This window comes from Panthera leo, chromosome B4 (genome assembly GCF_018350215.1).
Source record: "Panthera leo isolate Ple1 chromosome B4, P.leo_Ple1_pat1.1, whole genome shotgun sequence".
Lineage (NCBI taxonomy): Eukaryota > Metazoa > Chordata > Mammalia > Carnivora > Felidae > Panthera > Panthera leo.
In genome coordinates this window covers 78,614,913-78,627,409 of record NC_056685.1, presented here as the reverse complement: position 1 = coordinate 78,627,409, position 12,497 = coordinate 78,614,913, and the positions used below count along the sequence as shown (strand labels likewise).

Below are 12,497 nucleotides of genomic sequence, written 5' to 3'. Positions count from 1 at the left end.
GACCCTCCTGTTGGGAGGAGGGAGACTTCTGGCCAGAGGCTCCAACTCACCGTAGGTCATGAGCCCATCCTTGGGACTCAGGCAAGCCACCCAAGGCTGCCCTGAGGGCCACGAGGGTTGTGCCCAGCACCGGGACCTGGTGAGGGGGCGAGTGGGGCTGAAATCCAGTGGTGCACCCAGGGGACGGGACTGCCCTGCCGCTTTTCTCCTGAGGAGGGAAGGAGGAGTCACGCCCCTCCTGAGCTGGACTATGCCAGCAAGAAGGAAAGAGATGCGGGTGCGGAGGAGGGGACGTGGGGAAGGCCCTCGACTCAGAGAAGGGTGTTTGTGGAGAGATGCCGAGGCGTGCCTGTAGAAAGTTCTATGAGAACTAGCAGGGAGAAGTTTCAAGTCACTAAACATCCTCTGTTAAGTTGTAGTCAGTAGAGGCGTCCTGTACAGCGTCTTCTATGCTAACGTGGCACCAAGAAATGGCAGTGGGGACCATGGTGATGGCCCATCTGGGATTTCGCTCAGCACAGCACCTTATAATAGGGCAAGCATTTAAGTGAGTGAGTGTGGAATAAAGTTAAATTGATGTCATCTAGCTACCTGTCTTCTCAATAATCTGGGGTGGGGGGAATTCATGCTAACACTTGGGTAGGGGGCTGTTGGGGGGATTAGCAGAGAGAGAGAGAGAGAGAGAGACCAGAGAATTGCTTGGGTATTGACATTTTACAGACTGGGGGAGATGCAACTTTAGTGACCCCTACAAACTGCTGGAGAATTTGCTAGTCTGTACAGTGCGATATGGAGGGTGCTAGAGTGATCAACCGTCCGGGTGTTTCAGAACCGCCCAGGGGCAGCACTGAAGGACGCATGTATTGGAAAACCCCCCCGTCCCAGGCAAACCGGGATCGTTGGTCACCCTACAAAATGGTCTTCAGCTACTTCTCCCAGCCGTCCTGTCTGGGGTGCTCTCCCTTATATCCTGTGCCCCTTCTTCCTAACGCAGAACTTTCTGTCTCACTCCCTCCACATCGTCTGCCCCTCTGCCTCTCATCCTGCATCTGGAGCCCCAGATTGCCGCAGTGGGCTGGGCCCCACCTCGCAGGTGCATGTTCTATCTGCTGTCTGATGGGATCCTCCAGGATGCAGAGCATTTCATGTCAGGGAGGGGAAGGGTGCTGGGAGGGGGTGTGGTGAGGATGGCAGAAAAGCACATGAACTCTATTGTTGGGGCTGGCTAAATTTGGACAAGGATGGAAAAACAGCCTCCTTTCAAACTGGTTCAGACAGGTCAGGAGTCTTAGGTTTCTGCACTGAGCTCACTTTTAAAGGGAAATCAGGGAATTCAGTTTCAAGTGCTTTTGCCATTTCTAAGGTGCTGTGGTGTGTCCCCAAGTCTTGCAGCCCCAAAGTTCGTCCAAGGATCCTTCAGGTTTCTTCTTCCCTCCATTAATGGCCTTTAACTACAGAACACTGCTTCCCTAGACTGTGTTGAGGGGTAGTCCAAAGGCCAATGGACTAGAGGAAAATGGCCTTCAATATCCATTCTCAAGCCAGGCAGACGGGACTTTGGTTATGTCCATTTGAGATTATTCAAGGCCCTGCTTTTGATTTACCTCCAGTGTGGTGTGCCCTGCAGAGTGGGCCTCTTACCCTCCGGAAGTATCCTTAACCAAGATGGCAGGAGACGGTGGTGTCTACAGGCTCAGCTCCCTGGGGGCTCCCCGGGATACCTGTCTCCCGACAGTTCTCATGCAACACAGAGACTGCTCATTAACCTAAAGCATGACGTCTCTTCCCCTCTTTACCCTCGCACGATGCCGCATTGTCCACAGGGAGAAGGCAGGTATCCCGGCCACTCCACTGTCTTTCCCTTTTTGTCCCTTTTGCCCCTGTGCAGCCTGGCCCACCTCTCACTTCCCGACCCCCACCTCAGAAAGCCCCATGTATATTTTTTATTATTTATTTATTTTGAGAGAGAGAGAGAGAGAGAGAGAGAGAGAAAGTGGGGAAGACGCAGAGAGGGAGAGAGAGAGAATCCCAAGCAGGCTCCTTGCTGTTAGCTCGGAGCCCAACGCGGGGCCCAGACTCACAAACCGCGAAATCATGACCTGAACCGAAGTCAGGTGCTTAATCGACTGAGCCCCCCTGAGAGCCCCAAGCCCCACGTATTTTATTCTGATTTTTTTTTTAATCGGAATTTCAATAACTGCTTGTCGGAGTCACACGTAATCCAGTGCAGGCATGTGGCATTAAAACTGCAAGAGCAACAACCAGACAAGTTTCACACGCTTGTATTTTGTCTCCTCCACTTCAGTTTCAGTTTTTTAGAGAAGAAGGAGAGTGTCTTAGACATTTCTCTCTCACTGTCCAGCGGAGAGCGGTACACACAGTAGGAACTCAATTTTACGGCTATTGAATGAACTGATCTCTTCAGACTTTGGCATGCTCAGTAGCCCAGTGAACTCAAAGACTGGGGTGGGGAGCGTGGTGGCTGATTAGAAGGTGGCCATCACAGCAAAGATCGGGACTGCCAGAGATTCCCACAATGTGGGTCGGAGACAATTCCCTGCAATTACGTTCCCTAGAATTCGCTGGGAGGGGCACCTGTGCATGGCAGCGATGATGATACCTGTCCGGAAAGTCCCCTCTGCCTCCTCCTCTTCCTTCTGCGTCACCACCCCCAGCCCGTGGCCGTCATCACCGCCATCACTATCACTGCCCAGCCCCCAGCACAGAAAGCCCTGCGTCTTTGCTGCTAGCTGACATCTTATCCCATTACGTGCTGGTTGGGAACGCGGCCTTGAGACCAGACGCATTCCAATTCCAGTGCCAGCTCTGACTTCCTAGCCCAGTGCCCTCAGGCAAATTCTTTATCATCTCTAAGCCTCCGGTTCTCACCTGTCAAGAAAAGTATGGAAGGTCAGGGTTAAAGTAGAAATGCTGGTGGTCCTCAACACAATGCTGGGCACATGCGGTGTGAACGATTGATGCGAACTCTTTTTGTCTGCTCTGTCACTATTACTACGGTGGGTGGGTTCTATCACTGCCACCATTGCTGCCACTACAAGTCATATGTCAGTCCCCTGGGAGCAGCTGCTGCGAACCAGCCCCCACCCCCAAGAGTACTGGCGGGGGGGGGGGGGGGGTACTAGCCCCGCCTTCTGGAGGTTCCTGAAATCTATGGTCAAAATTAGCGTGCTTCCCCCAGCATCACAGTGCTGTTCTGTCTGGAGCTCTGGCCCCAGATTAAGTTCTTTACGGAGATTCCTCTTATTGGTCCGCAGCTCCTTGGTGGCTGGGGCTGTGTGTTGGTCAAGGGACTCATTCACAAACCAGCACCTGCAATATGGCTTTGAAAGCCACAAGAAACCACTTACATTATGCCCCCCCCCCCATGCCCTGGGGCGAGGCCCTGCTGGGGCGGTGGGGGATGGGAGGGTGGGGGGCTGGGGAGACAGGGTCCCTGGAGAAGGAGCTTCGGCAGTCCTGCATCAGGATAGCTACCAGATGCCTGTTTTTGAAGGAATTTTGTAACATTTCACCCCACCAGGACTACCTGAACTAAGAAAGAGCTGCTCTCTCCCCTCCCTTAATTGAGTGGCTTCCTGAAATGATCAGGAAACTGACAGAACTGAAATGATCAGGAAACTGACAGAACAGTCCACCCCGAACTCAGGGACTCCTGCAGCTTGGTCCCTGGGTGTGGAGTGTTTCTCCAGGGATCACAGGGGTTGGGGAGACCCAGTATGGGGTGGACAACCTTATTCGGGAGCAAAAACGTGGCTGCAGGAACTGCCAGCTGCCTGAAAAGGTTTTTACTGTTGAAAAGGCAACATCAAGGTCACCACCAACCACCACCCCCCGCAGGCCTCACCCAGAGAAAGCCGCAGACAATACCCCTGCTGAGGGCCATGCAGACTCTGTGTGGTTGCTTCCATTATCTTCCTATGGTTCGTTCCGTTGCTGAACAGCTGGGGTCCCGACAGTGACCCAAAGAATGACTCCTGGAACTTCTGTCTTGGATCTAGATCTTTGAAGACACCATGTTCTTTCCAAGTCTCCTCTTCTCTGGCATGAACACTTCAGCTCCTCACTACCACCAAACCCAATAATGGGAGATGGGTTCTCTTGGGAGGAAACCTTGGGTTTTCAGATGGGTCTTCTCTGGATAAAGCCAGGCATTGCCTTTGCTCCTCACTGATAGATAAACAAAATGGAGGAAGCCCTGGAAAAATAAAGCTAGGAGATCTCTGAAGAGGATAAGTTTCCTGCTCCTTAATTAAGAGCACAGATAAATGCCAGATTAGACCACTCCAGTCTGCAAAGACAGCATATTCCGCTTGCTATCAGAAATGCTTTGTTCCCACAAAGGGTTGGAGATCTCTATTCTACAAATTGCCCATGGCCCCTGGCCCTTTAGCACTAGGAAAGGAGATAGTGAAGAGACGCCCTTTTCCGGTGTCCTGGGCTCGACAGGATAAAAGGAGGCAGCACTCTGGGTGCCCCGTCAGAGTGTTCTCTATCCGTTGGTATTCTCTCCAGCTCTGTCATCTCCATCCTTCCCACCATGAGTCGCCAGCTGAACATCAAGGCTGATGGTGACAAGGGTGGCTTCAGTGGGCGCTCAGCCGTGGTGCTGAGGAAGGCTGTGGGCAGTATGGCTTCTTGCCGTGCCGCTGGCAAAGGACCTGGGGCTGGCTTCGGCAGTCGGAGCCTCTATAGTCTTGGAGGGAATCGGTGTATTTCCTTCAATACAGCTGGCGGTGGTGTTTGGACTGGAGGTTACAGCTTTGGGCCTGGCTCTGGATATGGAGGGGGCCGGGCCACTGGCTTTGCTGGCAGCATGTTTGGCAGTGTGGCCTCGGGGCCCGTGTGCCCATCCATGTGCCCACCCGGGGGCATCCACCAGGTCACCGTCAACAAGAGCCTCCTGGCCCCCCTCAACGTGGAGCTGGACCCTGAGATCCAGAGAGTGCGCACCCAGGAGCGGGAGCAGATCAAAGCTCTGAACAACAAGTTCGCCTCCTTCATCGACAAGGTGGGTCTCACAGGAGGAGGATGAGACAGTCCAGTGAGATGGGAACAAATCCCTGTTGCCTGGGAGTAGACAGGGCACAGTGGATGGAAAGGTGGCAGCTGGGTGTCAGGAAGGGCTCCCTGATCATAACATCTTGTAAGCTAGGTAGCACAAAGAGATGAATGAATGTGCTGCTTTCTTGGGGGATTTTGCAAAGAAGGGTGGAGAATTGAGTGAAGCATAGCCCCACCTTGAGAAAGAAGTGCTGGGTTTCTGGAGGACAACTTGATGAATCTCCAGCTCTTTAAAGAAGACAAGGTAGGATCAGCACTATTGGGAGGGGAGGGCTCACAGTACAGAAGAAACCCTTGGCTGAGTCATCAGGGGGAGCATCTCCCAGGTGCTGAGTCAGGTGACGGAAGAAAGCTATGGAATTTCCTTCTTCCTCGAGATTTCAGGGATTGGTTTTGTCCAGAAGGCTATGGAATGAGCACTTGTAAAGGTCTAGTTTGCATGGAATCCCATGAGTGGAGAGTCAGCACTTAAGCCAAACGACTTTAGAAAAATTCATATAACCTGGGAGTCAATGGCCCATGTCCATGGACACAATAGCCTCCATTGTGGTCCCAGGTGCGGTTCCTGGAGCAGCAGAACCAGGTGCTGGAGACCAAGTGGGAGCTGCTACAGCAGCTGGACCTGAACAGCTGCAGGAAGAACCTGGAGCCCATCCTCGAGGGCTACATCAGCAGCCTACGGAAGCAGCTGGAGACACTGTCCGGGGACAGGGTGCGGCTGGACTCAGAGCTGCGGAACGTGCGGGACGTGGTGGAGGACTACAAGAAGAGGTGAGCACAGACCACCAAGGTCATAGGTCATATTCCCAGAGGCTTCTTGGCAAACCCAATCTCTGTGCCACTATTTCGGTGGGGAGGGAGCAAGCACCAGGGCCAGGGGCTCACACCCCTCCCCTGGTTGTGGCACAACAGCTTGCTCTGTTGATAAGAACGTCCTATCTGGTTGATTGGAAGGAGTTTCATGCTCATTGATCCACCGACTGGTTCAGTGGCCAGTTTAGGGAGCCTAATGGACACTGGGATATTTTCCTAGGATCCAGAGAGTGGAATATAAATGAGGCAACTCAGGGACATAGTCCTGCCACTCCCAGCCTGTGCAACGCTAGGAGATCCAGCAGGGACTCTGCACCCAAGCATTTGCCCGGACAGTGGGAAGGGAAGGTTACTTGGCCAGTGGGACTGAGGTCTCTGCTATCCTCTCTCCTTTCTCCCAGGTATGAGGTGGAGATTAATCAGCGCACAACAGCTGAGAATGAGTTTGTGGTGCTCAAGAAGGTAAGAAAGAGAAGAGCCTATGGACCTTGGTCTCTTGCACCCCTATCTGAACCGCCTCCACTCAGGACTCCAGCCCAGGCCTCCTCGGGAGGGGCTTACGCCTAAATGGGGACAGAGTCATTGTTCTGGCCTCTAGCAAGTTGGAGAGACAGGACACACACCCAGGGGATGGGCAGAGAGACAGACAGCAGAGAATTCTGGCCTGGGAGTCAGGAATCTCTGGTCCAGCTTGACCTTCCTGTGTGACTTGGGGAAACTCATTCTACCTCTCTGGGCATTGTTTTTCTCCAATGTAACAAGCAACATTCCCCTTTCCCTATTTTCAGAGAGTAAGTGAGTATGAGAAAAAGCAATATTGAGTGATTTTATTCAACCATATGCTTCCATTTGCAGGCAAAAAGATAGGAAATCAGATGGCTCTGGGATCAGGGACAGGGAAAGCTGATGAGATGGGATGGTATTGACTGAATGTTCTGGGCACCTCTTGGCAGGATGTGGATGCAGCCTACACGGTCAAGGTGGAGCTTCAGGCCAAAGTAGACTCTCTGGATAAAGACATCAAGTTCCTCAAGTGTTTGTATGACGCGGTGAGGATACTCCTACCCTTTCCCCACCCTGCCTCTTGCCAGCTGGAGGCTTCACTTGGCTCTTCCCTGGGATGCCAATTAGAAGGATTTAGAATAAATAGAATGAAGCCTGTTTTTATAGAAAGGTGCAAAACTCTGCACTGCGAGACCACGGAAGTGTAAGATCTTGGTCCCCAGAAGCCATATACATAAGAGACAAGCCCACCTGGACTATGATAGTGACCTTGTGTGCAGGCAGGAAAAAATGACCTTGTGAAGTTCTACTCAAGCACAGGTTCTTAACCCTGTGAGTTATGGGAAATGCCGTTGACTGCCTGCTGCCCATGTGGGGTATATCCTGCTGCTGTGAGCCTTCTCCCTCGGCTCCAACAGACAGATCTGGAGCAGGCACTTCTTCCCACCACGTCAGCCCAGAAGACTAATAAGCAGCAGAGGGAGGCTGGGTGACACTGACTCTCCTCATCTCTCAATTCAGGAGATGGCCCAGATCCAGACTCATGCCAGCGAGACCTCTGTTATCCTGTCCATGGACAACAACCGGGATCTGGACCTGGACAGCATCATCGCCAAGGTCCGAGCTCAGTATGAGGAGATCGCCCTGAAGAGCAAGGCAGAGGCTGAGGCCCTGTACCAGAGCAAGGTGGGCACCAGGGGGATCGCTGTCCTCCACCAGCCTCTCCTTTCCTGGGAAGGGACACCTCCACCAGTGAATTCAAGAGCCATCTTTGTAGATGTGCTGAAAGAAAGAATGGTTACAACCAATGCTTTAACCACATCCTACTCGAAAAGAATTCTTAGTAGAGACTATTATCCAAGGTAAAACATAAAATTGGTGTGGATGGGCATATTCAACGGAGAGGGACAGGCAATCCATTGACGGAAGAAAGAAGAGAGGTGTTCCTGCTGTAAAACAAATGTGTTTCCAGGGATTATGGCATGTCATTATGGGGCAGAAGAGTAACAAATATGGGGGAGAGTAACTAGGGAAGACCCAGGGTGGGGTGGGGAGGGAAGAGGAAGCCCTGAGCTCTTTCCTAATCAGTTTGGGGAGACTTCCAAGATGAGGAAGTGAAAGTCTAGGCACCTTCTGGGCAATGGCAATTATGTTTGGAGGAGACTCTACCTGGGTGCTCTTCAGGGCTTCACACCTGCCATGCTCTGGCCCCCCTTGTCATGTTTGTTAAATCCCACTAACAGCAAAGATCACAGGTTCCTCGTCCCCTGTCCATGGATATGTCATCCCCTCTTCTCTGGAGGACTGGGCAAGGGGAGAGGGGAAGATATGAGCTATGAGCCCCGAGCCAACAATCCCGCCATCTTAAGGGTACACACAGCCGTCAGGTTCCTGGCTCTCCACTTGTCACTGAGAAAGGGCTATGGGAGAATTTATGTTCTGTGGGGACAGGGACTTCACCTATCCTGCTCACTGCTATGTCCTCCAGTACCTGGAGCAGAGCCTGGCCTATGCAGATGCTTCTGTAAAGAGGTGTTAAACAAGCTGAAAGCACTTCTTAGATTTTGAAAGTGCTTAATAAATGTGACTTACGTCTTTCTTTCATCAAGCAGAGCAATGAGAAATGATGGACCCAGCACACGGGCTCTGCTTAGAGAAGGGGGTGGACTTCTGGGCCAGAACCACCACAAAACCCCTGGAAGGGTGCCCAGGCCCCCGCTCTATCACTTCCTGCTCTGGAACCACCTCCCCTGGTTGGTCCCAGCCATGGGATTGTTTGCTCAGGACCCTTCCCCTACTTCAAGTTGGGGGACAGGGGATGCAGTCCTGTCTCATAACCAACTTTCTATCTCTGGGAAACCAGATCCAAGAGCTGCAGCTGGCAGCCGGCCGGCACGGTGATGACCTCAAACACACCAAGAGCGAGATGTCAGAGCTGAACCGGCTTATCCAGAGGATCCGGTGTGAGATTGCCAATGTGAAGAAGCAGGTGGGCAGCAACTTCACAAAGATTGTCAAGTTCTTGGTGAAGTTCAATTTCATCCCCTGCAATGGAGAAACTGGAGCCCACCCTTTTGCACAAAGCACATCTCCCAACCTGGGCGTGGGAACCCCTCAGCCATCCACTGTCCCTGTTTCCCACCTGCCTCTGTACCCCTGTGGTCAGAGCTGGCACTGTGCTCAGGATTGGGAAATGCCTTGAGCTTACCTCATCTGACTCCCAGTTCATAGGTAAGGAAGATGAGCTGGAGAGGGAAAGTGACTTGCCCAAGGTCTCCAGCTGGTCATCAACAGAGCCAACATTAGAAATCAGGTTTCCTCTTTCTTTTTTCCCTCTTTCTCAGACCTTTTCTATGTGAAACACACCTGCTGTACAACCCTTCAGATGTGCCCTCTGGCGGCAGCTCCCACACCTCCTCCTCCCAATGGACACTCAACTCATGTGGGATGTGTGGGGAATGCATCCCGGGCCCCTCCATGGCCACGTTAAGCTCTTGCCCTCTGGGTGGGGAGTAGTCCTGGTGACGGAGGGAGGACAACAGCAGATGAAGCCCTCCTGGGTGGCCCTGCCCTGTACCACGTGGGATGTCCACTTCAGCTGGGGGATCCTGTCTCACCTGGAAGCAGCAAGACTTAAACACCATGTCAGTGGGGAGCTGATTTTAAGGTGGTGGGGAATCCTTCCTGTCCTGGTCCTCCCCAAAGAACCAGGTCAACTCTGCCAGTGACAGAGTCACCAAACTGAAAGATCAGAGCCTACTCTCCTCCCTGAGGCCTCTACTCCAGGCGATGTGGGGGAGCCGGGGAACAGTTTCCCTCCCCATCAGTACATGACATCACAGTGCTGCTAGGTGTTTGTCAGAATCTAGTTTCTGAGGTTGTAGTTGTGATTTCAGGCCTTTAATCTCCTGCTCTAAGGGAAGCCTCCTTCACCCAATTCAGGCTGCCAAGGGGGGAGCACTGAGCCAGACTCCCTGCAGAGTGCTGGATTGGTCCAGAAATGCTTGCTCTTGGTGCTAACAGGTAGCAAGGGTCCTGACTGGGAGCTGTCCTGCAGGCAGGAATCTGACTACAGTGGCACCTTGGCATGCTGTCTGCTCCTTAGAGGCGTTCTGGCTGGGGTCTCAGCGTGATTCTCTTGGACCTGGTGTCCTTTGAATTTATAGCCACTGGTGGCCTCCAACCCCAGGGACTAGACAACTTTGCGAGCATCAAAGTTTTTTTCCTATACTCATGAAATGTAACTGCTTCAACAGCTTCTCACACCAATTCCTGTAAATATCCATCTGCGACAGAAAATAGAGGAGACCCAAGGTCTAGTGTTGGCTCTGCAGCTTTTAATTGCTGTCACCTCGGGCCTCATCTGTAAAGAATGGGGGTTGTGCTACCTAACCCAGAAGATCTAAAAACTATCTTGCATTCTGATGATCTCCCTGGTCTTTGGCTTTCAGTGTGCCAACCTGGAGACGGCCATCGCTGATGCCGAGCAGCGGGGCGACAGTGCCCTGAAGGATGCCCGGGCCAAGCTGGATGAGCTGGAGGCCGCCCTGTACCAGGCCAAGGAGGAGCTGGCCCGGATGCTGCGGGAGTACCAGGAGCTCATGAGCCTGAAGCTGGCCCTGGACATGGAGATCGCCACCTACCGCAAGCTGCTGGAGGGCGAGGAGTGCAGGTGGGGGGGTGGGCGGGGGGAAGCAGGGGAGAAGGGGCTGTGGGTGGCTCGCTGCTAGGCTGGGGACATTTGGGAAGTGGAAGATGAACAACATGAGCACAAGGTGGTGGTTTGACTGGGGAGCTCAGCTTCCCTTCCTTCCTGTGATGGAGGTCAAACATGAAGCAAATAGCATGAGGGGTGCTCTGAAAATACCAGGTGGGGTCACACAGAAACCCCAGATTGGGTTTCATCACTAGCTTTGCCACGCACAAGCTCTGCAGTCCTGGTAAATCATTGAGCGTCTCTGCATCTTTATGTTCTTACCCGTAAAATGAGATTATAATCCCCATCTCGAGGAGTGTTTTAAGGATGAATGAAAATAATCTACGTGTTAAAGCAGGTGCCCATCCAGGTTTAGCTGAATGTAGACACTTCCTTGAGGTTTTATCCTTCTCTAACTTTCTGTCTTACAGGATGTCTGGTGAGAATCCATCGTCTGTGAGCATCTGTAAGTGTCCCTGAGAGATGGGTTGGGTGGGGACTCTGGCTGGATGGGAAAGCTGTGGACACCAGGATAGAGCGATGCCACCTCCTTTAGTGGTTCTGCCCCACCCCCAATCTGGGAATTTCTGCAACTGTCTTTTGAAGCTTCTCTGGCTTCAAAGGAAACCTATTTCCCTTTGTCCCATGGCAACAGTGACTGAAGTCATGCCTACCCAATTTCCTTCCTGTCTCTTCCCAGGGCGTTGTCATCCAGAGAGAGGGTTAACAATGCGCACAGGGGCAGGGACGCCTGGGTGTCTCAGTTGGTTAAGCGGCTGACTCAAGGTCATGATCTCACGGTTTGTGAGTTCGAGCCCTGCATCGGGCTCTGCACTGACAGTGTGGAGCCTGCTTGGGATTCTCTCTCTCTCTCTCTCTCTCTCTTTCTCTCTCTCTCTCAAAAATAAATAAAATAAACTTTAAATAACAAGTTAAAAAAAAAAAGAATGTACACTGGGGGCCAAACAGTCCAAGAATCTCCAGGAGGACAGGGATCGCATCTGTGCTGTGTGGTCCTCGCCTCACGCGGAGCCTGGCACATCGCAGGGTGTCTGTGGGTCTTTGTGATGTTTCCAGGCTGCTGAAGGTTGCTGGGGGTTGAGGGGGGATGGCTTCTTTCCTGACTGACCCTCACTGCCCTTCTTCTCTGTTCTCGGCCCTTCCTCCTCAGCTGTCATCAGCAGCGGTGGAAACAGTTACTACCACCCCGGCACCTCTGGCAGTGTTGACACGGGGCCCAGTGGCCTGGCGGGCAGCTCCAGCAGCACTTGGGCCGGACAGTCCAGGGCCAAAGGGGCACGAGTGGGAGACCTCAAGGATGCCCGGGGCAAGAGCGCCCCCTCCAGGAAAGCTACCCGATAAGCCCCCGGCACCTAGGAGAAGAGAGATCCTGGCCACCGCCCTACCTGGAGTTGTCTGCTGTCCCCCACCTTCCACCCCCGAGTCCCGGGACTGTCTGTAGTGCACTCGGCCACCCGTGCCGTGTCTCCCCTGACTGTCCTGTTTCCTCAGGTACCGCGTGGACTCTGACTTCTTGTTTCCCCTTACTGTCTTCAGGAGGCTTTGGGGCACAGGCTCCAATTACCTTCTTGGCCCTGGGGAGCTCTGGTTCTCCCCGGAAGAAGAGGGGAAGGGGGTGGCGGAGAAGGAGGGGAGGGGAGGGGGGAATAGTCTTGCTGTGTGCTGAGGCTGAGGCTCATTCCATGTGCACCCAGGAGGCAAGCGGTCAGCCAGCCCTTGCCTGTCCCCTCAGAAAGGTCTTTGCCGAATGACTCCATTATTTAGGAGAAAAGGTGTCCTTTCTCAGACCACGAGCTGTATCTGTCTCTACAAAGCCAAGTGACAGAGAACGTAGGGATCTCCTGCCACCTTGGGTCACCCACCACTCCTCCCTTACTGGTAA

General features: G+C 53.0%; 1 protein-coding gene across 1 annotated transcript; it reads left to right on the top strand.

Annotated features, from left to right (window-relative positions):
- The first annotated feature begins 4,558 nt into the window (after positions 1-4,558).
- Positions 4,559-12,054, top strand: KRT74 (keratin 74). Its single transcript, XM_042944555.1, has 9 exons — positions 4,559-5,029; positions 5,639-5,853; positions 6,297-6,357; positions 6,849-6,944; positions 7,420-7,584; positions 8,762-8,887; positions 10,350-10,570; positions 11,026-11,060; positions 11,766-12,054. The coding sequence occupies exons 1-9, from the start codon at positions 4,559-4,561 to the stop codon at positions 11,954-11,956; spliced, it is 1,581 nt and encodes a 526-aa protein (XP_042800489.1). The 3' UTR covers positions 11,957-12,054.
- The last annotated feature ends 443 nt before the right edge of the window (positions 12,055-12,497 follow it).

Coding starts and splice junctions, on each gene's coding strand:
- KRT74 (XM_042944555.1), top strand. CDS start 4,559: ATGAGTCGCCAGCTGAACATCAAGGCTGATGGTGACAAGGGTGGCTTC. Junction 6,945..7,419: donor TCAAGTGTTTGTATGACGCG/GTGAGGATACTC, acceptor CTCTCAATTCAG/GAGATGGCCCAGATCCAGAC. Junction 7,585..8,761: donor AGGCCCTGTACCAGAGCAAG/GTGGGCACCAGG, acceptor CTGGGAAACCAG/ATCCAAGAGCTGCAGCTGGC.